A 26,540-nucleotide genomic window follows, 5' to 3' on the forward strand; every position below is an offset into this window, starting at 1 on the left:
CACATAGAACTGTAGCGCGAAACAATGCGTCCCAGAGAGGGTTTGGTAATTTTCTGGACGTTACCGCATGCCCTTATTATCCTTAGGGCTTTGGTATACACCTTTCTTTGGCTGCGATTAAGTGTAAAGCCTTGTCAGTGCGAATATGAGTAATTTTTTTGCTTATTTAGAAGAAACTAAGACGGACTGAGCGCGAGGCGGCGCGAAGTGCTAGTCACGCCAAGCGCTTGCCTTAGTTCGCCCGCCCCGAATGATCTCCAGGGAAGTCCAAGGGCCTTTCATGATAAACGGCGCAGAGCGAGTTGGGGGCCAAGATTTCGGTTTTCGTCTCATATCAAAATCGATTAACATTCCTCCTGGTGGGTCGAGAGGGTGTAGGGAACTGGTTTCTCTTAAAGCTGTTAGGGAGAAGGGAGGGGGGTACGTTTATTGAAGAATTCGTGAGACTTACAGGAAAGGATCAAAGTATAAACAGACGATCACACAACAACCCTTTTAAAACCCACCCCTCAAAACCTTTATTCAATTCACTGCTTATTGTAATAGTTCATGTATATTTAACTGTATTCATAGATGCCGAACGAGTCATTTTTACTTACATATTACATGTAAAAATAAAGTCACATTCCGCCTGAATTAGCCAGAAATATTCACTTTTTTTCCACTGAGGACGTTACGTTAGTTGAACTCCAGCCATGGCCAAAATCATACCTCCTTAACGCTGTTTTATGAGGGAAGAGAGTCTGTATTTTCAAAATGACATAGTCATGGAAACTCTTCCAGCTATGTGAAAGAATCAGTCAAGCATCGCCACACCACAAGAGCAGTTTGGAACGCTTTGGCCTCACTTGAGGTCACACCAGTCTACTTGAGAAATCATCTATTGAATCAATCCGAACAGCGAGTTCCCATTTCAAGATGTAACCAGTGGGTCAGTACCACAATTTTCAAATTCTTAGATTTCAAGCTAGAATAAATTTGCATATACCTCTCAATAAATTAAGATTCATTAGAGTTTCAGGGTTTGCAAGTCTTCAGAGATGCTTGAGGTATATCGTGATGCACTGCTGGATAAGGTCAATAACTAAGGGTCCAAAACTTAGTTTGAAGTATCACTGCTTTTCATATCGTTGTCTGAAGTCGGTCATGAAGTCCACTAGTGTTTTTATATCGTCAAGTTTTACAGCATTGTACATGGATACCCTTATGCCTCCAACAGACCTGAAATGTCACACAATAGAGGCCTAAATTACCATCTATCTATTTCAGTAGGAATGACAAGTTCCCCCCTCTCACCCCCAGAAGTTTTCATCACCAGTAACTGCTCCCTACCCAGTCCCCATCAAATTATTGGTCCACCAACATACTAAGACTAGTGAGGGGAATTCAGCAACACGAATAGTGTAACAGCAAAAATTTAATATTTTTTACCTCACTAAGGAACCAAAATGATAAATGTCTACAGTAGGGTGTGGGTAATTTAGACTTCATTATTTGCAGATTTGTGGAGATAAATTGACACCCATGGTTTCCTATAACAACATCTTATACAAAATTCACCGACTTTCTTAAAATACAAGGTACTCTGCATCACTTAGTTAGGTTTGCCCAACAATTTGGCTACCAGCCCTTTCCACATATACTCTTATGTGACCTAGTTCTCCTAATAATACAACACATTCACTTCACATGGCAAAAAGCCATGATCCCCAGGGTACAGGTAGTTTCTCTCATTCAGATTCTAGTGTGGTACTCTTCTGCCAACATTGAAGAAAAAAAAAAACAAACAAACACATGCACACACACACACAAAGAAGTACTGACATTCATGTGTTTCCTGAAGATAACTGACCTATGTCCCTTGAGCTGGATCATGCCTTTGGCAGCGGCTTCTTCAATAAACTTCTTTTCCAGTTCCTGGTCTCCTCCTAGACCAGCAATTCTGAAAGGAGCATTCATTCTGGAGCGGCTCTTCTTCTCCACCGTACCACTATAATATCACATCAAAAGAATGAGATCTGTTGTGTACTTTGATGTGGCTTATAAATGTTATTTTGTTATTTGGGCTACTTGGGAAACAGCACCAATGCCTAGTCTCTCCTCTACACAACTCAGGGGCAGCCTTTCAGTCTTCTAAGGGAGCAAGGACCTTTTTTGATGCTGAAGCCTTTGCTTTGATACCCAAAATTTACTCTCTCAAAGGGTCAAAGTACATGGCTGCACTTAACTTGAAAATTTGTTCACTTTTAATTTTCCCTGGCAGTTCTGGCTGATTCTCATCAAAGGTGTTTGTTCACAAAAATCTCTGCTCAGTCATGCTGCTATAAAACATCAATCTCCACCCCTACAATCAAACTATGAATCTGCATTTTAAAACACAAATGAAAAACAGCTGATCTTACCAGTAGAAACCATTTGATGCGTCAATGAGCTCATACACATGATCTGATTTCAATTGATTTATTCTGTTGATTTCTGTGAAAAAAATTTTGAAGAAAATGAATACATTATATATATGTGTGTTTGATTGTCATGATACAACAATACATGTAGTTTGCAGTTCAACATTGGCCAAAGGAAAAAAACATTAAGAAAAGCAAAAAAAAAATCACAAACTGATTATCACCAGAAGGATAGAAAAAAAACAGATACATTATTATGTCAAATTTCTGTGTAATTGATGACATAAGTGCAAATTTACCTGACCTAGTCACTTGATATAGTGACACCATTTGAAACAACACAAACTGAATTCCTGTCTTTCCTTCATCTTGGAATAACTATTAATCTGAATTTCATTACCTACAGCCTAAGGCAGCTGATGAATAATATTGGTAAATTAAATTTTTGTGTACCTTGAATTCCACCAATCCTCTTAAGCCACTTGAAAACCAGACCCATGATATAAATACTGTATGTTGGAGGTGTGTTGTACAATGAATTCATACCGGCCTGGATCTGCCAAGAAAGAAATCAACATTACTTCTTTCAAATTCTAGTAAAGTGGCAAAATTATAAGTAAAACCCAGACAGTTGGTGGTTTAGGGGTGCCAAAAACACCTACCAGCAGGTAGATATTAAGTTGCCATTAGGAATACTATATCAATGAAAATATCAATTATGAAGCTTTGTTTTGGATGCCTAAGTCACAAATTAGCTCTCTAATAAGAGCCTATAAAGTAACTTAATTAATTACCTTGTAATCAAAAACAACTGGGCATTCTCGCCGGGGAGAACCAATTAGGTCTTCTCTCACTGAAATTTAAAAGAAAAAAATAAACATCAATTTTTAACATACACCATCATTTAATAAAATCACCAATGTCTTTCACAATAAGCTTACCAATAACAACTGTAACTCCTGCACAACCAATATTCTTTTGAGCTCCACCATAGACGAGTCCAAACTAGGACAAAAAAAGAACCTTTTTATTTAACCCTTTTCTCCCTAACATCAGTATGAAAATTCTCTGCACTTTTCTCTATACATTTCCTAAGGTACTGACAGGAGAATTTATGCAACAATCAAGAGTTTCTTTGGTCAGTGGTCATTTACTTTATTCTTGTGAGCATTATACGTGATTTAGGGATGAAACTGTAAGGAGAAATTAGAATAATTCAAGATATAAAACTAATAATTATAATTTTATTGCTACTTATTTGACTTTTTTCCAGTATGTTCCTCATGTCCATAAAAAAGTTCTTTGTGTAGCTTACCTTACTGATGTCAACAGGTCTGGACAAGATGTTTGAAGACATGTCACATACAAGTGGTACCCCATTCGTCTCTGGGACAAAGTCAAATTCCACTCCTGCATCAAAACAATTTTACATTTTGGTAAGAAGAGTTCCCAATGAAGATATCTCAAATATTACTACATGTACTGCAACAAATGTCTTTTTTTATGATTTGATTCAGAATCCAGTATTTGATTCAGTACTATTCATTTTCAATTGCTGTTTTTTTTGGGGGGGGGGGAGAGGGGAGGGGAAAAGGAGGGGGAAGAGACAAAATAAGGATGAGGACTTACCATGAATTGTTTCATTGGCACAGTAATAGACATATGATGCATTTGGATTTAAATTCCATTCTTCCTGAGCGGGAATTCCTTCAATGAAATAAAATTATTAAATCAGGCATTATACCATTTTTATAGTTGAAAAGGTGACCCAGAATGCTAATTTTAAACACAGAGAGTCACTTCCAGGTAGAGGTGTCATTTTTACACCTCTCTTTACATCCATAGCAGAATCCTGAATTTTCTTTTCTTTAAAAACTGATTAAACAATGCTTGTTTGTCTGAGGGGATTCAAATGACTCAGATAATACTCACTGTCATATTTGTCCAACTTCTTGAAAACCGGGTTTACTTTGAGATATTTTTCTGCCTACGGGAAAAAAAAACCAGATTGACTTTAATACAAAACTTCATTGCCACTTCTCAAAAAAAAATTCAATTTAAGGGCCTACAGGGCACAAATGAATGGCTAGATACAAAGCCATATATGAAGGAATTAATCTCACCTTGCCTTTAGCTACAGACTCACATTTAAATAACATGATTTCACAATAATTCACAAGATTGAAGATTGATTATCCTACTTTGAACAAGACTGTTAATGCTCAGAAATGTATATATTTGTTATCTAGACAACAAACTTACTTCTTTTGCGGCTTTAGCTGACCAAGCCCCAGTAACAATATAATCAGCAGATGCTCCCTCTACAGAGAAACCAAACAGTTCTTTATAACTAAAATAATACTTCTAATGATTTTTGTTTACAGAATGACTAAGACATTTAATCAAGATAGTCCCTAATCTTGTGTGTAATGTGATAAAACAACATGGTGGCCACAATAACTTCACAACTGACATGTACTACATGTATTTCTCATTTGTTTCCTACTTTAAATCTCTTATGTGACAGTCCTGCAACGATAAGCTACATGGTAGCTATTTTACATCATAAAAACTGTCTTTATACTGTACCTTTGGTTAAATTAAGAGGAACTGCAGAAAACTGCCCAGTGCCACCTCCTTGAAGAAAAAGGACCTTGTAGTTGTCTGGTATGTTGCTGCAAGTGAAAGAGTTTCAACCTCAAAACAATGCTGAATATAACTGTAATAAGAACACTCTTGATATTGTTTTTTCATTCTAGAATAATATTAAAACTAACAAGAGATTATTAGACAAATAAACTTACAGCAGTTCCCTGAGATCACTTTCAGCTTCATTGACAATCTTAGCAAAGTGAGCAGATCTGTGGCTCATTTCTGTGAGGTGGGATATACAATGTTCAAAGCATTATAAAATGTCTTCGGTTCAAAATTTTGAAAGCAACTTATGATGGAAAGATGTGCCTAATGACAGCTTTAACAAACACATACCTAAATATTCAAACCTTTAAGAAGTGCGAAAAGAAAAAAAATTGAAAAATAAAGCTATTCCAGAAAATGAGTAAACATACCCATCACACTAATTCCAAGGTTGTCATAATTGAGCAATTCCTTCTGAGCTTGACTCAAAACCTAGCAAAAAAAATTTATAGCCAAAAAATTAACTATACATAACCTAGAAAGACCAGAGTGCATACCATGTAAAATTCACATTAAAGACACTCATCACATCAATACACAGTTTGGTTGAATCTGCACATAAGACAAGAGGTCAATAATCTGCCATAGTTCATCTTTGTTTCCAAAGGAGAGCTTTCTCCCCCCCCCCCCCCCCCCCAATGTGAGAATTTCAAACTTCTCCTGATAGTCTGCACCCAGTTTACTCCTGTTTAAAGAAACATGACATATACACCCCATCTTAATAAACTGAAAATCGTTTTTAATCCATCTAGAATTCAAACCACCCATGCTAGCAATCTAAGGGTGAATCTACAAAGAGTAGCTTGAAAGATTAGGGGAAATAGCCGAGGACTGGTATGTTGCTTGTTATGCAATATGCTCATGTGTAACTTTATTTGTAATATTTTAGAGGTATAGAAAAGCAAGAATATTGTTTTGAATCCATCAATGCTACTTCTAGAATAAACATTATTCTGCTTTTCTGAGTTACTATCAACGATATTTAAGTATTCAAAAAGAACAAGCCCAGCTCATTTTCTTCTTTCTTTTGTGGAACTACATGTATGATCTACAAGTGACACAAGAAAGCTTTAAAATTTCATAGATAAATGCGATGGAAAATGAGTTGAAGTTCAGGATAATTTCAAGTAATTTCTGTTGGCCATAAATGCAAGTCTAGGTTCAGTATAAATACAGAAGAGCCCTTGTGACATACATTATAGACATGTTGATATCGAATTCAAAGGTTACGAAACTCTTTGAATGACAGCAAAATGAATATTAAATTCCTGAAGTATTGCATCAGCCAAATTTTCTTCCATATTCCAAAAATGAGTAACTTTTCTTGTAAAAACACTCGACGCTTCCCTGTCATTTCGAGGACATACTTTCTAAAGCAAATGTAATTGATGAAAATTGCACGCTTAGGCCATCCAGTGAATTTATATTTCTTCAATGATTTGCGTGGTCGATTTTTGGGAAGATGGCGCAAACCTAGAACCAATCTGTGCAGAGAAAAGCTCTCACGACCCGTCAATTCCGCCTGCAAGTCGTACATAATAATTGAAGGCAGGCACTGTCTTGAACTAGAAGTGTCTCATAACGTCAACCCAAGGAATCTCCCTTCGATGTTCTGCTCTTCTCCCATATTAGGGAAACGCATTCACCTTGCTCCCCATATTAGGGAAACGCGCCAATTTCGTTCAGTTCGCGGATTTTGAAGTCTGCTCTAACGTCTGCGTTAGCTAAGTACTTTCACTTATGTTTACCATTCATTTCGTTATATTTTGGGCCGATTCATCGTGACTTTCGCCTAGATACAACAAGATTACTAAGGAGATAAAGATCAAGTCGCGATCAGCGCTAAATTCTTGTTAACAAGACGAAGAAACAGTGATAGTTTTAACTGATCACGATCGCCGTTAAATGTCTGAGCACATCAAAGCTCTCACTTTTACAATGAATTGTATAGAGGGCATTTAAGAACCTTGATTTTACAAGAAATCCATACACAAGGCAAGAAAGGATAGTTATGCAACGCAGTGCGAAGGGACAAAACTAACTTCGCCCGGGTCACAAGTGAAATAAAATAAGAAATTAGAGTGAAGTTGAAGATCGTTACACTTACTTCTTCGGGTAGTTTAGCAGGACCGGCAGAAAAGTTCAGAACTCGCTTATCTGTGGAAGCCATTGAAAGATTTTTACTCGATCGGAGCGTTTTTAATTAGGAGAGCCTGGGGGTTCTGGTTCTTCAAGTGTATCTTCAGAAAGAGCGATTTTGAAATTTAAAATTATATGTTGTATGTGAAATTACAATCCAGCCTCGTTTTCACAGCTGTCACATCTGATCGACATTGAGGTCGCTGATTGGTCAATATTCACATGCACGTGCAAAAAGCATGGAGGTCCACAGAGCAAAGGGAAAATACGCCTCACAGTATTCTCGCGAGAGTCATGCGTTAACAAATGCACGCAAGAATAATGAAATTGTTGAGAATGCGATCATTAGAACGAGGTTGCCTTCGATTTACTTAAAAAATCTCTGCATGATCTGCCTTGCTGCAAAATCGAAACGCCACTGTCTTTCATTTCTTTTCGATGTTGCCAGGGAATTTAGAGATCGAAGTGAAATATTTTCCCATTCGCAAAATTAGACAACATTACGTAAGTGTGAGAGGATAGGCAAGGGGCGGGAGGATGGCGGGGAAGTGTTTTTAACAACATGATCTCGAGACCGAAATTACGATTATCGTTATTTCTAAATTGGCACCAAATTTATGGATATAGTAATTTCGTGGCACTCTTTACCAATCCTCTTTAAACGTGTTAAATAAAGAGAAGGACTCGGTTCCACTGTCTTACAACATTCAAGATGGCGGAGGAAAGGGGTAAATGTGCGTTCAGTTGTGATCAGCATGATCTCGACACCAAAATAACGATTACCGTTATTTCTAAATTGGCCCTGAAATAGAGAATATCATAATTTCAGTGCATGTCTGAGACCTTCGGGCTCGAAGCTTGGGAACTAGTATTCAGGGAAAGATAAAATGGCGGCTTACGGCGGCGAAGGAAATCTCAGTAGTTTAATATTTAGCGTGAAAAGGCTTGGGTGTTGTGATCTGGTTCTCAAGTAAAAAAAAATCACGGTCTGCAATGGCCCTACCACCTTTTGAACAACAAGAAAACATTGAAACGGTGGTAAAAAGCAGCAAATTTCGAAGTCTAAACGAAAGATGGGTAAGCTGAGTTTCAGTCAAATATCATGACATTTGGGATGTAATTTCGATACCGAATAAATAGTTCTACATGGTTATACACGCATAGGATTCTGTTGTGTTCACGTGAAGGCCATTTCAGCCATTCCTGCCACTTGTAAGTGGTAGGAAATAAAAGATATGTATAGTTGTTTCGTATTGAAGCCCTGTGAAATCAAAAATTTGATTTATTTCTTCTTTGTTTTAGGTGGTCATTATCCATTACTTTTGGAAGTCGATGCTGATGAGAAAGAAAAAATGTTTATGATTATTTCTTCTCTCGAACATTTTACTATTTAGGTACCAAATAATCTTGATACTGAAGATCATTGCATCCATTATGAAAAAATTACCCTTGATTGCTTTGTCAACTGGAATTTATAATGTAATATACCATGTGATTTGTGGGATTTTCACAAGTAAACTAGAAATACTTGAAGAGGGTAATGATGTACTTAATGCAGAGCATTTGGTACAAAGTCTGCTTTGCTGTAATCTACCTGAAGGTGCTTTTTATATGCTAGTAAGACTTGCACAGCCCAGTCAAAATGTTTTTGAGTAGTAGAAAAGCTGGCCAAACCTCTTCCTGAAAAGCAGTCTGAAAAATGTGAAGTTAGCGGAAGGTACTTCATTGTAGGCGGCCAAATTGTAAGCTGCCAGCCCATTTTGAGTGAGCAGTAAAACTCAAGATTGGCTATTTTAGCTAATTTTATTGAGAACCAAATTCCCAGCAACGGGCACAATTTTACTGGGCTATTTGTTATTTAACTACTTAGTAATATTCTTATTAAAATTTACTGCATTCCTTTCTAATAATTTGCTGTTGATTGTATGCTGTATATAGCTTATGATTTGTGTGATTTTCACAAGTAAATTAGAAATACCTGAAGATGGTAATGATGTACTAGATAATGTACTTGATGCAAAGCTATTTTGGTGCAAAGTGTGTGCCTTGTCTGTAGGTGATTTTGCATGCTAATAAGACTTGTAATTCAAATAATACACATCAGCTGGAGTGGGAATATTAAAAGAAAAATAATAATATTTAGCTATACCAAGTTCTGGTTTTATGTCCAAAGTGTGTGCCTTGTCCATAGGTGATTTTGCATGCTAATAAGACTTGTAATTCAAATAATACACATCAGCTGGAGTGGGAATATTAAAAGAAAAATAATAATATTTAGCTATACCAAGTTCTATTGATTTATTTTATTTATCAATGTTTCTTTGAATTGTAATTCATTGATCTCTTTCAATAGTGCAGGTTCGCTCATGTAACCTAATCTCCCACTTATGTATGTATGTATGGATGAGCTCAGTCAAAATGTTTTTGAGTGGAAGGCAAGCTGGTGATAGTAATAGGCAGCAGAGGCTGAACCTTGTCTTGAATGGAAGTGTGAAAAGTGTGAAGTTAGCGGCAGCTATATTGTGGCAGGCAGCCAAATTGTCAGCTGTGGCACATTTTGACTGGGCTGATTGTGTGTAGTATATATGTGCACTTCTTTTAGGGTGTTAAACAGGTTAAAGTACCAAGAAATCCTCTGTGATAACTTGATAATTCAAGATGTAAAAATTTTAAATAATAAGGTAAAGCTTGATCATTCTTAAGAGTTTCCATTTGTTCTGGAAATTTGGGGGAGGGTCAGGGGAGCATTATTTATACATAAATAATGTACATAAAAAGTAAAAAAAAAGGCCCAAGGTAAAATCCCAATTTGTTTTAAGAGTTAATTTTATTAAGAGAAAACCCTGGATATAGCTTGGGATTTGTGTGATTTCCAAAAATTGTTAGGAACCTTGTTAATTTTCAGCTTCAAGAACACAAGTACATAATCTTTAGTGCAGCCCTCTTTTCTCCCCGCCATTATTCTAATTTTTTTATCAAGTTTCCTTTTTCTTGTGTTCAATTAATTTATTGTCTTTACAGGTGAAATTTTAATATCTGCTAGCACAATTATCTCTGCTAAGAGTGTCTACCATCACTCTTGCCGGTCTCAAGCCCAAAACGCTGCAAACTAGCTGAAACTACATGTATTTCGTAAAATTGCCATGAAATCTATCTAAAAACACCAAAATCCGGCAGAACGCACGAGTTTTTGCCAAATTTTACGCAAAAGTTGACAAAAGTGCTCAATTCGACCTGAAAAACACTTTTTTTTTTGTTGCAAAAATCAGCCTATTTTACATTCAAAAGCACGATGTCTTTAACAAAATAGGGATACAATCCATGTGAAAACACTTATTCCAGCTAAAACGCAGTGTTCTCAGTAAAAAACCGTCAGAAACACAACAAATTGGGCTGATTTTACCCACTTTTTGTGTAAATAGCTGCCAAAACCCTCTAAACTAGCTGGAACTACATGTTTTTCACAAGATCGCCATAAAATCTTGAAACGTTGCTTTAGGGACCTTTATGCCTCCAAAACGAGTTTTTACTTTAAAAAAAATGGAATGAACAAAGATGTTAAAGGGGAAAAAGCTGTGAGAAAGGAGAAGTTTAGTGTTGCTGTTTGATATGCCGCCCAGATATATCAATTTATTAATTTAACGCCTTTAGCCGTGGGCAGAAGTTTTTCTCTAGACTAAGAGGACCCTCCCTATGTTGACGAACCTCAATAACTCGTTGATTTTACTGTTTTTACACAGATTTGATTTTAACCATATTCGCCAAAATAACTGCCAAAACACGGCAAACCAGTATCTCGGCCAAGAGCGATATTGGCCATTTCACACATCCTTATTAGATATGAATTTTATTAAAGATTGTCATTCTAGCATATGTTGGCTAGTTACCACAGGTTTCTTGATTTTCATGGGAAAGTGGCATTGGTTGGTACCATGACCAATCTCCTCGACTTTCCCATGATTTTCATAGGATGTTAGCGACCCATACTTCGAACCTCAGTTGTTGTTTTTTTTTTACATTGGCGCGAGTTTCACAACTTTCTTGTGGTTTGGCATTGACTCAGAGTTGGGCTTATTTTTATGGCTAATCCATCGGCGACTTTCTCATGATTTTTTTGGGTTCTCAACAGTGACACGCACTTTGGAACCATAATTTTATAAATATGTCAACACTGGCAAATACTGCTAAAATCTACACTCTACTAAACTCCATGTACCACAATATCCACACAACTGCGTGTGCCTACTTGAAAATCCTAACCCTAACTGTTCTGATCCTTTGGACCCTGATCCATAAGAACCCTTCATCAGCCAGTGTAACCGGATTTATTAAGTAAATTTTCGCGGTGAAACGAGAAAGGGTTTTCACCAGCGAGCACGACAATACAATGACAATCCCTAAATCACATGGAAAATCAATACCATGACACCTTGCTACAATGCTAAACTGTGTGGTAACGCTAGACGCGTGACACGCGTGACAGAACACTCCCCGTCTGGTATAAGAAAATACCACTACAATATCTAAACAAAACAGTAACGTCCTAGATTAAAATGTCCAGTGATGTCCTAATTTCCAGCACAAAGCTGTGAAAGTTCACTTTTCTCTCGTAAAACTTAGACCGTTCATCCAAGTGGGGTTTTCATCTTCTCGAAATCTTTCTCCCTCCTAAGTAGGATAACCTCAGTGACGGGCCTGGTGTAGCTCTTTCTGGAGCCGTCTTTCGCTGTCACCAGGTCAACCTTGCGTACTTTACTGTCTGCGGAAGCATGAGCCTTGGTTATCCGGGCAAGAGGCCAGTAGTTTCTAGGTGACTCTTTACAATGAAGGAGGACCAAATCTCCTTCTTCTAGGTTCCTAGTTTCGTTTTGCCACTTCCTTCTTGGCTGGAGTGTCGGCAGGTATTCTTTTCGCCAACGGGTCCAGAACATATTGGCCAAGTACTGGACCTGCCTCCACTGCTTGCTGTACAGGTCTGTGCTGCTGAAATTCCCAGGCATGGATTTCAAGGCTCTGGACTTCTGTGTTAGCAAAGTGGCTGGGGTGAGAATCTCTGGCATTTCTGGATCAGAGGGCACGGGGACCAGGGGTCTGGCGTTCACTATAGCGGTTACTTCTGCCATGAGTGTTGTGAGGACTTCATGAGTGAGACGTATGGGTCCAAGATCGGCAAGAATGGAGTCCAAGATCCTTCTGGTCACCCCTATCATTCGTTCCCAAACTCCACCAACGTGGGAGGCATGAGGAGCATTGAAGATCCAATTGCAGCCTTCAGTTGCTAGGTAGGACTGAATGGCTTTGTCGTCCATCTCGTTAAGGCAAGATTGGAGCTCGTTTCGTGCGCCCACAAAATTGGTACCACAGTCTGAGCGAAGCTGTACTGCTGGTCCTCGCAAGGCCAGGAATCTGCGCAAGGCATTGATGAAACAGGAGGTGTCCATAGACTCTATCACTTCGATATGGATAGCCCTTGTGGTTAGGCAGGTGAAAAGTACAGCCCAACGTTTGCTGTTGGCAATTCCTCCTCTTGTCTGGCGAGCACTGATTAGCCAGGGTCCAAAGACGTCAAGGCCAACGTAGCTGAATGGAGGTGCGGGAGTAAGTCGATCAATGGGAAGATCGGCCATCTTTTGTGTCTGCTGCCGACCCCTCAGCTTCTTGCACTTAATGCAGTTGTTAATGGCGCTGTTCACGGCTCGCTTGCTTCCAACAATCCAGAAGCCACTGCTTCGGATTAGGCCGAGTGTGAAATGTCGCCCCTGATGCTGTACTTTTTCGTGATAATGCTTTATTAGAAGACTTGTGACGTGATGTGAGCTCGGCAGTATCAAGGGGTGGCTCTCCTCATAGCTCAGACTTGCTCTCTCTAGTCGGCCACCAACTCTGACGAGTCCATCATTATCAACCATTGGGCTCAGCTTGAGAAGGGGGCTTGTCTTAGGTGACCCATCAGAGTTGTTGAGACTGCTGATTTCCTGTTCGTAAGCTTCATGCTGAACATTCTGTATTATTAACAACGTTGCTCTGTTTAGAAGACAAGCATGTGGTGTCAGCTTTATACTTTCTGTGGTACCAGACTTCTCAAGGGTCTTTTGACGATGCGACTGGATAAAGGAGAGAAGTCTGCCAATCGCCCTCACAAGAGTTGTCCACTGTGAAAACCTAGAGAAGCGGCTGGTCCCGAGAGGTTTGTGAGGCAGAATTTGAGTTACCAGGGCTTGTAACACTGGGCGGACTTCCGGGTCATCTTCTGCAGTTTCTGAGGCTTGGTTGGCAGTCGTGTTGACAGATGCTTCCTGGTGATGAAGGAAGATAGGTCCATGATGCCACATACTGCCACTCAGGTTCTGGGCATCTACTGAGCGCGTGGCTAGATCAGCCGGATTCCGGTGGGAGGGTACATAATACCATTGTTCAGGAGATGAGGATTTTCTAATACGCTCTACTCGATTGCTGACATAAACATAAAAACGTCGCGTCTCGTTGGTAATGTAGCCAAGGACTACTCTGCTATCAGAGTAGTAGGAGACTGTATCAGGCTTTATGTCCAACTCTCGGTTGATGAGCTCCGTGATTTCGATGCCAAGTGCGGCCGCACACAGCTCGAGACGAGGGATGGTTGTGGCATGAGATGGGGCCAGCTTCGCCTTGCCAAAGACGAAAGACACTTGGATGCTTCCATCGTGTTGGACAGTTCTGAGGTACGAGACTGCTCCAATGGCGTTATTGGACGCATCGCAGAAGGTATGCAGCTCCTGTTTTTTTACTCCTGTAGATGAAACTACTATGTAACAACGAGGGACCCTCAGAAGCGTTAGAGCTTGCAAAGCCTTGCACCATGCTTCCCAGGCCAGCCTTTGCTCTTCCGGCAACGGTTCGTCCCAGCTTTCTGGATGAAGGTTGCTGAGATTGGCCATCATGGATCGAAGGAGGAGCTTCCCTCTAACAGTAACTGGAGCTGCAAGTCCCAGTGGATCATACAGACTATTGAGGACGGAGAGCACACCTCGTCTTGTAAATGGCCTCTTCTCCAGAGAAACTTTGAAGGTGAATGCGTCTGCTGATATGTCCCATAGCACCCCTAATGCACGCTGAATTGGCACAGTATCCAGTGAGAAATCTAGGTCGCGGAGGTCAGAGGCTTGATCTTCTCTTGGAAAGGCATGAGTAACTTCTGGATGACTGGATGCTATCTTATGTAGACGGAGATTTGCTCTGGCTAACATGGCTCTTGTGCGAGTTAACAGGTCAATGGCCTCAGCGGGTTTGGCCACAGACTTCAGCCCGTCATCGACATAGAAATTGTTGTACACAAAGTCCTTTGCATCTGAACCAAATTCTTGCTCTCCAACTTCAGCTGTTTTTCTAAGGCAGAAGGTGGCTACTGCTGGTGAGGAGGTGTTTCCAAAGACATGAACCTTCATACGGTACTCAGTTAGCTCTTCGTTTGGATCGTTATTCTTGTACCAGAAAAATCGCAGCAGGTCCCTGTGTTGTTCTTGAACTAGGAAGGAGTGGAACATTTGTTCAATGTCCGCCACAAAGGCCACAGTGTCCTGACGGAAGCGTAACAGGATGCCTAGTAGGTTGTTTGTGAGGTCTGGTCCTGAGAGCAAGGCCTTGTTCAGGGATGTTCCTTTGGTTTCAGCTGCAGAATCAAAAACCACACGAATTTTATCTGGTTTTTGGGGGTGGTACACTCCAAAGTGAGGAAGATACCAGCGTGGGCTAGAAGGGCTTAATTCTGCTTTTGGTGCAGGTTCCGCGTGACCTTTTTCGAGCAATTTCTGCATGAAGTCGAAGTAGTGCTGTTTCATCAACGGTTTTTTGTCAAGTGTTCGTCTAGTTGACCTCAGGCGCTTGACTGCATCTTCTCGATTGTCGGGAAGCTTGTTAAATTTCTCACGGACAGGTAAGGGCGCCTCCCAGCTACCAGATTCGTTCCTGGCTAATGAACTGTTCATGATTTGAATGAACTTCCGATCCTCCACTGACATTCCTGGTCTGTTGTCATCATTAGTGCATGCAAAGACATTGTCTCCCAGTCCATCTTCAAAGCTCCCTTTGATGAAAATTCCTTTCTTTTGACTAGTTTCCAAATAAGTTGTGAAGTCTGCATGTGAACCATGTTTAACGTAAAGCCGGTTGCTGCATGGTAGCAGAAAGGAGGGTCGACCATTATCGAGAACTTGTGTCCTGTAAGATGAGATCTCAGTGGGCTTATGAGCGCCATCCATACAGGCGTTTCCTAACACCACCCATCCCAGGTCGAGGCGTTGAGCCCATGGTGCATTCCTGGGTCCGTTTCGCGATTCATGAATTTTGTGAAGGGGCGGTGCGTCTCTTCCGACAAGCAGGAGAATTTCAGCTTCTGGGTCTAGCTCAGGGATATTCTCAGCGATAGCTTCCAGATGGGGGTGGGCTCTGGCCGCTGCGGGAGTTGGAATTTCTTCTCTATTGTCTGGAATAGCGTTGCATTCAGTGAGGATGGGCAGCGTGTGACTCTGCGTGCCATCAAAGGATTCGATAACAAGGTTGTGGGCGCGTCTTCCCATGGCCTGACTTGTCCCTGAGCACGTTTTTAGCGTGTAAGGTGTTGCCTTCCCACCCAGGTTCAGCAGATCAAACAGTTTTGGCTTGGCGAGCGAACAGTTGCTTTGATCATCGATGACCACATATGCCTTAATTTTGTTCTCAGGTTGACTGTTTGCGTAGATGCTCACAAGACATATCTTTGCACAAGACTTGCCTCCCATTGTGTTTCCACACACCTTTGTGCAGCTAGATGTCACTGCAGGCTCCCCGCCGTACTGGTGGGCATCTTTCAGCTCTACTTCTTCTGCTACTGGTTTGCTGGGGGGTCCCGCGTGTAATGCTGTAACATGTTTATCACTGTGACACTCAGAGCATTTGACTTGGGTCGCACAATCCTTTGCTAGGTGATTAGTTGTGGCAAGGCAATGAAAGCAGATTCGGTGTTGGCTAAGCAAATTCTTCCTTTCAGTGAGGGGCATGGCCCTGAAGGCACGGCATTTGCTAAGCGGATGCGATAATTTGTGAATGACGCACCATCTTGCAGGGTCCCGGTTAGTTGAGCTCTTGAGTGCAGGGTCTGTGATGTCAGTCCTAAATGCTGTGAAGCCTTGTCCGAAAGGTGGGTCATCAGTAGGTTCGATTGGAGGTTTGACAAGAGGCTTGACAGGAAATTTCTCCAAGTGACTCTCCATGGATAAGAATGGATCATTCCGTTCTTGTGCAATCTCTTGAATGAAAGAGGCAAACTCCCTAAAAGGGGGGTAGTCAACACCATGCTGTGATTTGAAACGGTATGCGTGCCTTTGCCACCTTCCTTGGAGTTCTTCCGGTAGCTTCGCAAGCACTGGTTTCAGGAAGGCGGGTTCATCAAGGATTTTGAGGCCTGCAAGACCACCATCTTCTTTTGCACACCGCAACTCTAACAGTAAGTCCCCCAATTCTTGCAGACCTTTGTTGTCCTTGGATGCCAACACAGGGAACATTGTGAGTTTGTTCAGATGCACATTGGTAATAACTGCGGTCGAGCCAAAACGTTCGCCCAGCTTTTTCCACGATTCTCGTACCCCCGCAGTCGGATTCTCTACGTAAGCATTGCGTAACCGTTGCACAAGTCTTTTGGACTCACCAGTGGTGTACTCCAACATTAGGGCTAGCTCCTCACTTGCAGTGATGTTTACATCATTTGTCATATTCTTGAAAGCTGCCTTCCAAGTATTGAAGTTTTCCGGACGATCGTCAAATTTTTCGATTTTGTTGGCAATCAGCTCCCTTCGAGCCATAAACTGAATAAAACATTCCATGCAGTCAGCTGGATTGGAGAATTTTACGGTTTGGCTAGGGGTTGAGGGCGATGCTCCTGGGTTCAGCTCCTCTAGAGGATCTTGCTTTTCCTTCTTGACAGACTTAGCCGTGAAACCAGGGGCGGTGAATCGTAGTGCGCTAGGTTTTTGACCACGAGGACTAGATTCCCCCAGTTGGCTGCTGATAAATTCTTCAACACGCTTACGGGGTTCTTCAACGGGTAGATCTGGTAGCTGATACTCATTACCGAACCCGAGCTCATCATCAATGGCCTTGGCTCGCGCCACCGCTGCAGCTGCCTCTTGTTCGACGCGTAAGGATTCCAGGCGCGCTTGCTCTTCCCGTTTTCTCCTTGCAAAGGCCAGTTCGTCTTCTCGTCTTTTCTTCTCTTCAAGTTCAAGAGCCATCGCAGATTTAGACTGAAGTTCATTTATTTTCCTTTGCATTTCGGCCTTTTTCAATGCTGCGGCCGCCTCGCCTCTCGCATGGGCTCGTAGCGCACTAGATGAAATTGACGTCTTAGAAGCACGCGACCCAGAACAAGCCGACCCTAATTCTTGTAGAAGGTCATTTTTGCGATCTATTCCTTCCTGTATTGCTGCTTGAACGATTTCTTTTCGAGTCCTCATGATTTCCTCCAACGTTTGTCGTTCCTGACGTTGTTCGGGCGAGCTGGTGTACGCCGTGAAGTCCATCAAAGAGACCCAAACGAGCTGATATTCGTTGAACGCCGAGCGTAAATCTCCTACTGCTTTACGAAGAGCTTCGACGGAGTCCGGAGTTCCCTGGAGCTGAGAAATCGTTCGGGCAGTTGCTTGCCATAACCTTTCGAGCTTCGACGTATCTGTCTGAAGTCTGTTGGCTATCAGTTTGACGCTGGGTTTCGAAACTCGTCTCGGCCGCGTGGAATCCTCCTTTTGCTCGACGCCATCTTGGTTCACATTGTTTACGAATGGAAGCGTGTCGATTTCGGCTGGCCGAGTAGTTTTCCTCGAGGTTTCAAGGTCTGCTTCGTAAGTAGCGAATGAAATATTAAAGGCGCCTGCCAGAAGGTCAGCTGCACTGGGAATTTCGTCTTCTAATTGTGGCTCGAGTTCCATATCCATGAGGTTGACATTATCATGATTATCGCCTTCGTCGGCTGGCGAAAGGTCTCTCGTTTCACTGTTCTGATCCTTTGGACCCTGATCCATAAGAACCCTTCATCAGCCAGTGTAACCGGATTTATTAAGTAAATTTTCGCGGTGAAACGAGAAAGGGTTTTCACCAGCGAGCACGACAATACAATGACAATCCCTAAATCACATGGAAAATCAATACCATGACACCTTGCTACAATGCTAAACTGTGTGGTAACGCTAGACGCGTGACACGCGTGACAGAACACTAACCCTAAAACTATCCAGTTAGCCTAGTATTGTATTGCTGGTTTGAGTGACTAAACTAGCTCAAATGATCCAGCTGCTTAAAAATCTAAGCACAGAGTAAGTTTAAAAGATTCAATTTTGTAAGGTTTCGAAACAGTTCCAAAATTAACATGCACATAGCTCAGTGTAAAACATCGAAGCTTCTAGGACTTCTTATGATTCCTACGAACGTACACACCTAATGCACGTCAATTTGCCTTTGTTGTCCTCGAACGATCACGTCTTCATGGTAACGTGGTGTAAGAACTGTACAGCACTTTATAAATATATGTTTTACTTGACGGTAAAAGTTTGAATCCGTACAAGGAAACGTAACGGAAACAGGCGATGATAATATTCCGTTGACAGAAATGCAACGGAAACGTGTCGTCATATTTCCGTTCAGGAATCATAACGGAAACATAACAGGTCCAAGGAAGAAGTGAATGATGTGGAAACATAGAGTTTCATTTTTCCGAATTACGGAATCATGCTATTTCGTCCTGTGCTCACTCTAACTCTGTGCTATCCTAAACCTAACCCAAACCCCAAACCAATCCTAAGCTATGGTAAAGGGTTTAAGTCAGGGTTGAGGATAGGGTTAGGGCAGGAGCCCATTACCTGGTTAGGGTTAGAGTTTGGGTTGCTTCGGGTCAGAGGGGTTTAGTGTTACAATCAGGGTTAGGGCTAGGGTAAAATTATGCTTAGAGTTAGCGGGGTTTAGTGTTAGAATTAGGGTTAAGGCTAGGATGAGGCTATGCTTAGGGTTGGCGTTAATATTTTTCTACAAGCATTCAATTGCAGGGTTTTTGGTATTGTGTTTGTAAATTTCAGTAACTACTTGAAAGTTTACTGAAAAACAAACGATAGGCCGACTGGTACACTTACAGGATAGATAGAGAAGGTTGGGGTTAGGGTTAGGGTTAGGGTTAGGTCTAGGTTAAGGGCTATAGGTTAGGGTTTAGGGTTTAGGGTTAGGTTTTAGGGTTATGGTGTGGGGCTAGGGTTAGGGTTAGGGTTTAGGCTTAGTGTTAGGGTTAGAGGGTCTGCGGTTGAGGTTAGGGCTAGGGTGAAGGTTTGGGGTTAGGGTTTGGGGTTAGGGTTTGGGGGTAGGGTTAGTGTTTAGGGTAAGGGTGTAAGCCTCTTCAAAAATATTTTTAAGAAGATTTTGTCACCTTTTTCACTTAAATAACCACCTGAAGAATTTTGACCAGTTAGATTATTTGAAGCGGTTGGATTAATTTTGATTGGGGTTTAATAACTTTTAGTAGTTGGATGATTATTTGTACCAGTTGAACCACTGTAATATGCTGGATCTTTTTAACTAATGTTACCATCTTTACCTGAATTATTTGAACCAATTTCACTGGTTACACATGCATTATCCAGTTAGACCATTTCAACTGGTTGGATTATTTAAACCAGTTTGTCCATTTTAGATATTGGCATCATTTTATCAAGTTGGATCATGTTAACCAGTCGCACCATTTTACTAAGTGAGATCGTTTCTTCCGATTGGACCATGTCACGTATTTAAAATCTTTTCACCGTTTAAACCATTTTATCTTGTTTTGGCTGGTTGGACCATGTTAACCAGTTGCATCATTTTGACTGGAGTGAAAAGTTCCGTTCTTAACCCGAGCCCTAACCCTAACCCGGGGTTAGGGTTAGGGTTAGGATAGCTCGCAGCTAGAGTTAGGGCTTGGGTAGGGTGGGATTATGATTAGGCTGAGGGTCACAATTTTTTCTGAAAACATCCAATTTTTTTTTGGTATTGTGTTTGGCTCTAAACTTTAACAACTACTTGAAAGTTTGCTTGAAATCAAAATATACCATTTTTTGCCAAAATAACTGCCAAAATGCGCAATTCGGGCCTTTTTATCAATTTACACTTGGTTTAAGCTTGGTTTTTGTGTTTTCCCACAGACTCTTAAACTATTTTGCTGAGAACATTTTTTGCAGCGTTTTTAAAACTGAAATAAGCTTATTTTTGCAAAAAAAACAAACGTGTTTTTCAGTCGAATTTAGTGTTTTTGTCAACTTTAGCGAAAAATTTTGCAAAAATCGTACATTTCTGCCGTATTTTGGAGTTTTTAGACAGATTTCATCGCGATCTTGTGAAAAACATGTAGTTTCAAGCTAGTTTTCAGTGTTTTGGTAGTTATCTTGGCAAAAAATGGGTAAGTCAGCGCAATTGTTTTTTTTTGGTTTTTAAGGTTTTGTTTGCCCAAATTTTACTGAGAACACTGTGTGTTAGCTTGTCTCCATTGTTTTTTCGCAGATTCTATCGCTGTTTTGCTGAAAACATAACGTTTCGGCTTGTTTGCATCGTTTTTGGTCGTGAAATCAGCTAATTTTTGCAAAAGGAAAAAAACCTGTTTTTCAGCCCAAATTGACATAAAGGATACAGAGGAACATTTGCTTATTGCCTTTTTTTTTGTCCTTACTCATGAAGTTGATTTTGGCATTTCAAACAAAAACTCTGCTAGAGCATTAATTGAATGACATATCATGCACTTACTTTGAAGCAAGAACACTTTTTTTTTAATTCAGAAAAATACCTTTTTATTTTTTTTTTAAGGACTGCTGGATATAACCTGTACAACCAAGATGAATTTACATTCATTATTTGTCATAACTTACACTAAATTAGAAATTCAAGTATGAAATGAGGGTACTAGCCCTTTAATAGTGTTCAAAATTTCCATATGCAGGGGTACTTGTGGCTACTGGAGAAGAATCAGTCTTTAACCCTTCACCCCCCCCCCCAAGGGAGATAATAAGTACAGATATCCTCTTCCCTAGGGGCAACTAGCTCAAAAGTGAGTGATCTCAAGGGCCCTCCAAAAACGTTTTCTACAGCAATAACTAAGCTCTACAGAAGCACACTATGCAGACAAAAGGTGTAAGAGAATCAATGAATTCTTTAATTCTTGGTCCCTCCCAGGCCAACCTATTGTACAAATCTCATGACATCTGTTCCAGTTTCATCAGTCAATTTTTCAAGCTTCAAGCTTTTCCTGCAATTATGTACTTGTTCTTGAAGCTGAAAACTAACAAGGTTCCTGTAAATTAAGTTTACATAACAACCTAACAATTTGTGAAAATCAGACAAATCCCAAGCTATATCCAGAATTATGCTCTTAATAAAATAAACTTTTAAAGCAAATTGGGATTTTGCCCTAGTTCTTTTTATTTTTTTGTTACTTTTTAAATACATTTGTATAAATAATGCTCCCCTAACTCTCCCCAAAACTTTTAGAACAGATGCAAACTCTTAAGAATGATCAAGCTTTACCTTATTATTAAAAATTTTTACATCTTAGACTACCAAGTTATCACGGAGGTTTTTTTCGGTACTTTGACCTGTTTAACACCTAAAAAGAAGAACACATACATAACACACACACAATCAGCCAGGTCAAAATGTGCTGCAGCCAACAATTTGGCCACCTACAATGAAATAGCTGCCAATTTCACACATGTCAGACTTCTATTCAGGACAAGATTTGGCCTCTGCTGCCTATTACTATTGCCAGCTTGCCTGCCACTCAAAATTTCAACTGAGATTGTACATACATACATGTGGGATTAGGTTACACGAGCGAACCTGCACTATTGAAAGAGGTCAATGAATTATAACTCAAAGAAACATTGATAAATAAAATAAATCAATAGAAATGACAAAAATTAAACTAACAGCAGACAGCTCTTTTTTGGCCTTCGGGGCCTGATCAGTGCAGTGATCTTCAACTAAGTGCTTAATTTGGACATAAAACCAAAACTTGTTATGGTTAAATATTATTATTTTTCTTTCAATATTCCCATTCCAGCTGATGTATATTATTTGAATAACAAATCTTATTAGCATGTTAAAATCACCTGAGGACAAGGCATACACTTTGTGCCAAAATTGCTTTGCATCAAGTACGTTATCTAGTACATCATTACCATCTTCAGGTATTTCTAATTTACTCTTGAAAATCACACAAATCATAAGCTATATACAGCATACAATTGGCAGCAAATTATTAAAAAGGAATGCAGTAATCTTTAATAATAAGAGTAGCTAAATAACAAATAGCCTAGTCAAAATGTGCCGGTAACAAGGGATTTGGCTTTCCACACAGAACATTTGTTAGGCGTCCAGTCTGGACAAGGTTTGGTCTCTACCTTCTGTTACTATAGCCAGCTTGCCTACTTCTAAAAAACGTTTTGACTAAGCTGAAAAAAATGTTTGAGAGAAAAATGGCCACAACAAGCCCACTTACTGCAAAATAAGAAACATAAAAGTAACACTTCAAATTAATACAGAATATAAGCCTTGCAGGATTTGGCTCTCAATAAAATTAGTTAAAATAGCCGATCTTGAGTTTAACTACTCACTCAAAATGGGCTGACAGCCTGCAATTTGGCCACCTACAATGAAGTATCTTCCACTGACTTCACACCTTTCAGACTGCTTTTCAGGATGAGGTTTGGCCTCTGCTGCCTATAATTACAACAGCCAGCTTGACTACTACTAAAGAACATTTTGACTGGGCTGTGCAAGTGTTACTAGCATATAAAAAGCACCTTCAGGTAGATTACAGCAAAGCAGACTTTGTACCAAAACACTTTGCATTAAGTACATCATTACCCTCTACAGGTATTTCTAGTTTACATGTGAAAATCCCACAAATCTCAAGGTATATTACATCATACATGTTGACAAAGCAATCAGGGGTACATTTTTCATAATAGGATGCAATGGTCTTCAGTATCAAGATTATTTGGTACCTAAATAGTAAAATGTTCGAGAGAAGAAATAATCATAAACATTTTTTCTTTCTCATCAGCATCGACTTCCAAAAGTAATGGATAATGACCACCTAAAACAAAGAAGAAATGAATCAAATTTTTGATTTCAAAGGGCTTCAATACGAAACAACTATACATATCTTTTATTTCCTACCACTTACAAGTGGCAGGAATAGCTGAAATGGCCTTCACGTGAACACAACAGAATCCTATGCGTGTATAACCATGTAGAACTATTTATTCGGTATCGAAATTACATCCCAAATGTCATGATATTTGACTGAAACTCAGCTTACCCATCTTTCGTTTAGACTTCGAAACTTGCTGCTTTTTACCACCGTTTCAATGTTTTCTTGTTGTTCAAAAGGTGGTAGGGCCATTGCAGACCGTGATTTTTTTTTACTTGAGAACCAGATCACAACACCCAAGCCTTTTCACGCTAAATATTAAACTACTGAGATTTCCTTCGCCGCCGTAAGCCGCCATTTTATCTTTCCCTGAATACTAGTTCCCAAGCTTCGAGCCCGAAGGTCTCAGACATGCACTGAAATTATGATATTCGCTATTTCAGGGCCAATTTAGAAATAACGATAATCGTTATTTTGGTGTCGAGATCTTGCTGATCACAACTGAACGCACATTTACCCCTTTCCTCCGCCATCTTGAATGTTGTAAGACAGTGGAACCGAGTCCTTCTCTTTATTTAACACGTTTAAAGAGGATTGGTAAAGAGTGCCACGAAATTACTATATCCATAAATTTGGTGCCAATTTAGAAATAACGATAATCGTAATTTCGGTCTCGAGATCATGTTGGTTTTTAAAGAAGGGGGGTGGGACCATTCTCGATCCCAGAGCCTCACGACTCTCTGACAAATTTGACCCCAAAAAAGTCATGATTATTTAGTCCCAAATTTCTGCTGGCAAACATAAATGAATTAACTAATTGCAGAAATTTAAGAGAAGAACACGCAAAAAGCGACAGGATATCAAAATTAGAGGGAAACAGTGAAAGGAACAGTGGCCGTGGGACCTTACTGAGCTGGGAGCTGTTATTTGTGGAAGTTCGGGTAAAAGGCGTCAAGCGAAATGTTTGCTTCTAAAAGTAAATAATTTCTTTGTTAATGGAGATATTCTTGTTTTTAGTCGTCAGGTCTTTCCACCGTTTTGTTAGTGGCCAGCTCGTGTAGCTAAAGGCCTCATACTTTCCCGCAGAGGAAGAAACGCTCGTGACCAAATGCTAATAATTTGGGCCTGCTCGTGACCTCCTTCGCAGCTGTTGTTTGATCTCGTCATGCAACGTGGGGGAGAGAATGTGTTGAGTGACCTCAGGCTACGTAAGCTCCGGCTGTGAGATGATCATCTTGCGTAACAACAGTCATGGCGAAAATACAAGAGTTTGTGTGGGAATATTTGCGGCTGCTCTTAGGAATAAAAAAATACAACCAAATTCTTAATAAAAATCCCTCACCTTTCTTTCACAGTGCGTTGCTTGTTTTGTGATCGCCTACTTTGTTGCAACGAGGCCATATTAGTGAGTTATTTTTAGGTGTATTATTCCTAGGAGGAGTAGTAAACCTAGAAATTGACAACTCGCTAAATTGGCTTCTTTTCAACATAGTAAGCGGCCAGACAGCAAGTGATGCATAATGGAAGTAAGGTGAGGTATTTTTAATGAGAATTTGACTGTATTGTTACTTCCTAAGAGCGGTCGTATATATTCCCGTACAAACTCTTCTATTTTCGCCATTACTCTTATTTCGCAAAATGATCATCTCACAGCTGGAGCTTGGGCTGCCTGTGGCGTGACGAGACCAAACAACGGCTGTGGAACGTGGAGGAGACTACAGTAAATGTGGCACCACAGCATTTACTTTTCTTTAAAACTGCCACCAGACACCAGTGACAATAGACTACAAACACCTGTGTCTGATTCTATTCAAGATAAATTGGAAGGTTTTCTTTTTTGTATTTTTTGTTTTTCTTTTCCATTAAATGATAATTTCGTTGGAATCTTTAGCTCTGTTTCTTTTACAAAAATGCAGTCATCACCGAGTTACTTCCTCGGTGTCCCATCTCAACACACCCATCTAAAAATTATAACTCCCGCATGCGTAGTATGCCCATGTTTTTATAACATTGCCAACACAATTGTCTGGATGTTGTTTTGTCACAATGTAGAACCTTTGAGAAGGACAGCGCGCATTAATCACCCTGCTTGAATCATTGTTTGGACTTCAGAAAACTGCGCTCCGTAGTTTTGTTTAACACTTCTGAAAGTCAGATTTAAGTCAAAATCTTCCGTTGCACAATACTTCAAGAACATATCAACACTTAAAAAAAATATTTACCGGACAAAAGAATGGTCCGGAAGCGGAAAAACTCCACCCTAGTCACAACTTCAATTTTCGAGTGAACAACGATTCCCAAACGGGACACGAATTATTTAAGGCTAGACACTGAAAACATAAGTTGCGTCTCGAATCACAGCGCGCAATAACCACCCCGCATGCCCATTGCTTTCCAAATCCAGTATCATTCCGTACATTTACCTTTCATTTTGGTCTCCCTAAACTCCATCTTATTTATTCAAATAAAATAAGATTCCGTGTTGCCGTCTGTTCAGAAATAGATCACAGATGACATCGAAATGTGGTAAGAACAAAAAAGTGGCACATGAGGCGCAGCTGAGTGACTCATTGATGTTCTTACCACAATTTGACGTTTTCTGGGACCTATTACAGTACAGACCCGTGTTAACGTGGGAAATATTTGTTTTATACGACAAAAAGGCATAATGATGTTAATGCTGACATTTATGCGTCTGTCCTTCAATAGATCATAATTTGAAAAGAACCAATCAGAATGCTTGTATCATTCAACTTGTTTTAAAAGAACCGATTAGAATGTTTGTATCATTCAATTTATCATATAAATTGGGATAGAACGGAAAAACCATCTCGTAAATCTCAAAAATCGTGGCTAAGCTGGACAGGAACTTTGCTGTCAATCGCGGAGAAAAATTAAATCTACAGGCATTTGTTTGCTTACGTCATAAGCATGAACAACAAGATTCATTGCAGCCGCGCTTTTGTTCAGGAATAGATCTGCAAGCGCAGCCAGGACAGAAAATGTTGTTGTTCATCGTGATTTGTCTGGATAAATGGACGTGGCCGAAAGTTTACGTCTCGCCTTTAATTTTCAACACCTTAGTTCATTAATAAAAGTTGCGCCCCGTCTTTAGTGGATTTTGATCCTCA

At 40.2% G+C, this 26,540-nt stretch overlaps 2 protein-coding genes and 2 long non-coding RNA genes across 4 annotated transcripts; 1 reads left to right on the top strand and 3 right to left on the bottom strand.

Moving 5' to 3' along the window:
* Positions 1–493: 493 nt before the first annotated feature.
* On the bottom strand, positions 494–7,422 carry LOC113668116 (phosphoserine aminotransferase). The gene is made up of 14 exons (XM_027183997.2): positions 7,207–7,422; positions 5,471–5,531; positions 5,207–5,276; positions 4,992–5,077; positions 4,665–4,723; positions 4,335–4,389; positions 4,032–4,109; positions 3,718–3,812; positions 3,344–3,407; positions 3,197–3,255; positions 2,856–2,958; positions 2,403–2,475; positions 1,853–1,990; positions 494–1,221 (listed from the first exon to the last, which is right to left on the bottom strand). The coding sequence occupies exons 1-14, from the start codon at positions 7,267–7,269 to the stop codon at positions 1,113–1,115; spliced, it is 1,113 nt and encodes a 370-aa protein (XP_027039798.2). The 5' UTR covers positions 7,270–7,422; the 3' UTR covers positions 494–1,112.
* Positions 7,423–7,938: 516 nt separating this feature from the next.
* On the top strand, positions 7,939–9,940 carry LOC149049553 (uncharacterized). Its single transcript, XR_016183836.1, has 2 exons — positions 7,939–8,315; positions 8,541–9,940. It is a non-coding gene; the product is annotated as an uncharacterized LOC149049553 (long non-coding RNA).
* Positions 9,941–11,863: 1,923 nt separating this feature from the next.
* On the bottom strand, positions 11,864–18,268 carry LOC149049554 (uncharacterized). Its single transcript, XM_089198028.1, has one exon. It carries the CDS (start codon positions 18,266–18,268, stop codon positions 11,864–11,866), a length of 6,405 nt encoding a protein of 2,134 aa, XP_089054154.1.
* Positions 18,269–21,018: 2,750 nt separating this feature from the next.
* On the bottom strand, positions 21,019–23,959 carry LOC149049555 (uncharacterized). The gene is made up of 2 exons (XR_016183837.1): positions 23,578–23,959; positions 21,019–23,352 (listed from the first exon to the last, which is right to left on the bottom strand). It is a non-coding gene; the product is annotated as an uncharacterized LOC149049555 (long non-coding RNA).
* Between the last annotated feature and the right edge of the window lie 2,581 nt (positions 23,960–26,540).

This window comes from Pocillopora damicornis, chromosome 2 (assembly GCF_964200805.1).
Source record: "Pocillopora damicornis chromosome 2, jaPocDami1.2, whole genome shotgun sequence".
Taxonomy (NCBI): Eukaryota; Metazoa; Cnidaria; class Anthozoa; order Scleractinia; family Pocilloporidae; genus Pocillopora; species Pocillopora damicornis.

Bases quoted from the DNA above. Each gene is read 5' to 3' on its own strand.
- LOC113668116 (XM_027183997.2), bottom strand. From the start codon at position 7,269: ATGGCTTCCACAGATAAGCGAGTTCTGAACTTTTCTGCCGGTCCTGCT. The intron at 3,408-3,717 runs GTAAGCTACACA...TTTTTGTCCTAG, and splicing joins GACCTGTTGACATCAGTAAG to TTTGGACTCGTCTATGGTGG. The intron at 2,959-3,196 runs GTAATTAATTAA...CTTTCTTGGCAG, and splicing joins CAGTTGTTTTTGATTACAAG to ATCCAGGCCGGTATGAATTC.
- LOC149049554 (XM_089198028.1), bottom strand. From the start codon at position 18,268: ATGGATCAGGGTCCAAAGGATCAGAACAGTGAAACGAGAGACCTTTCG.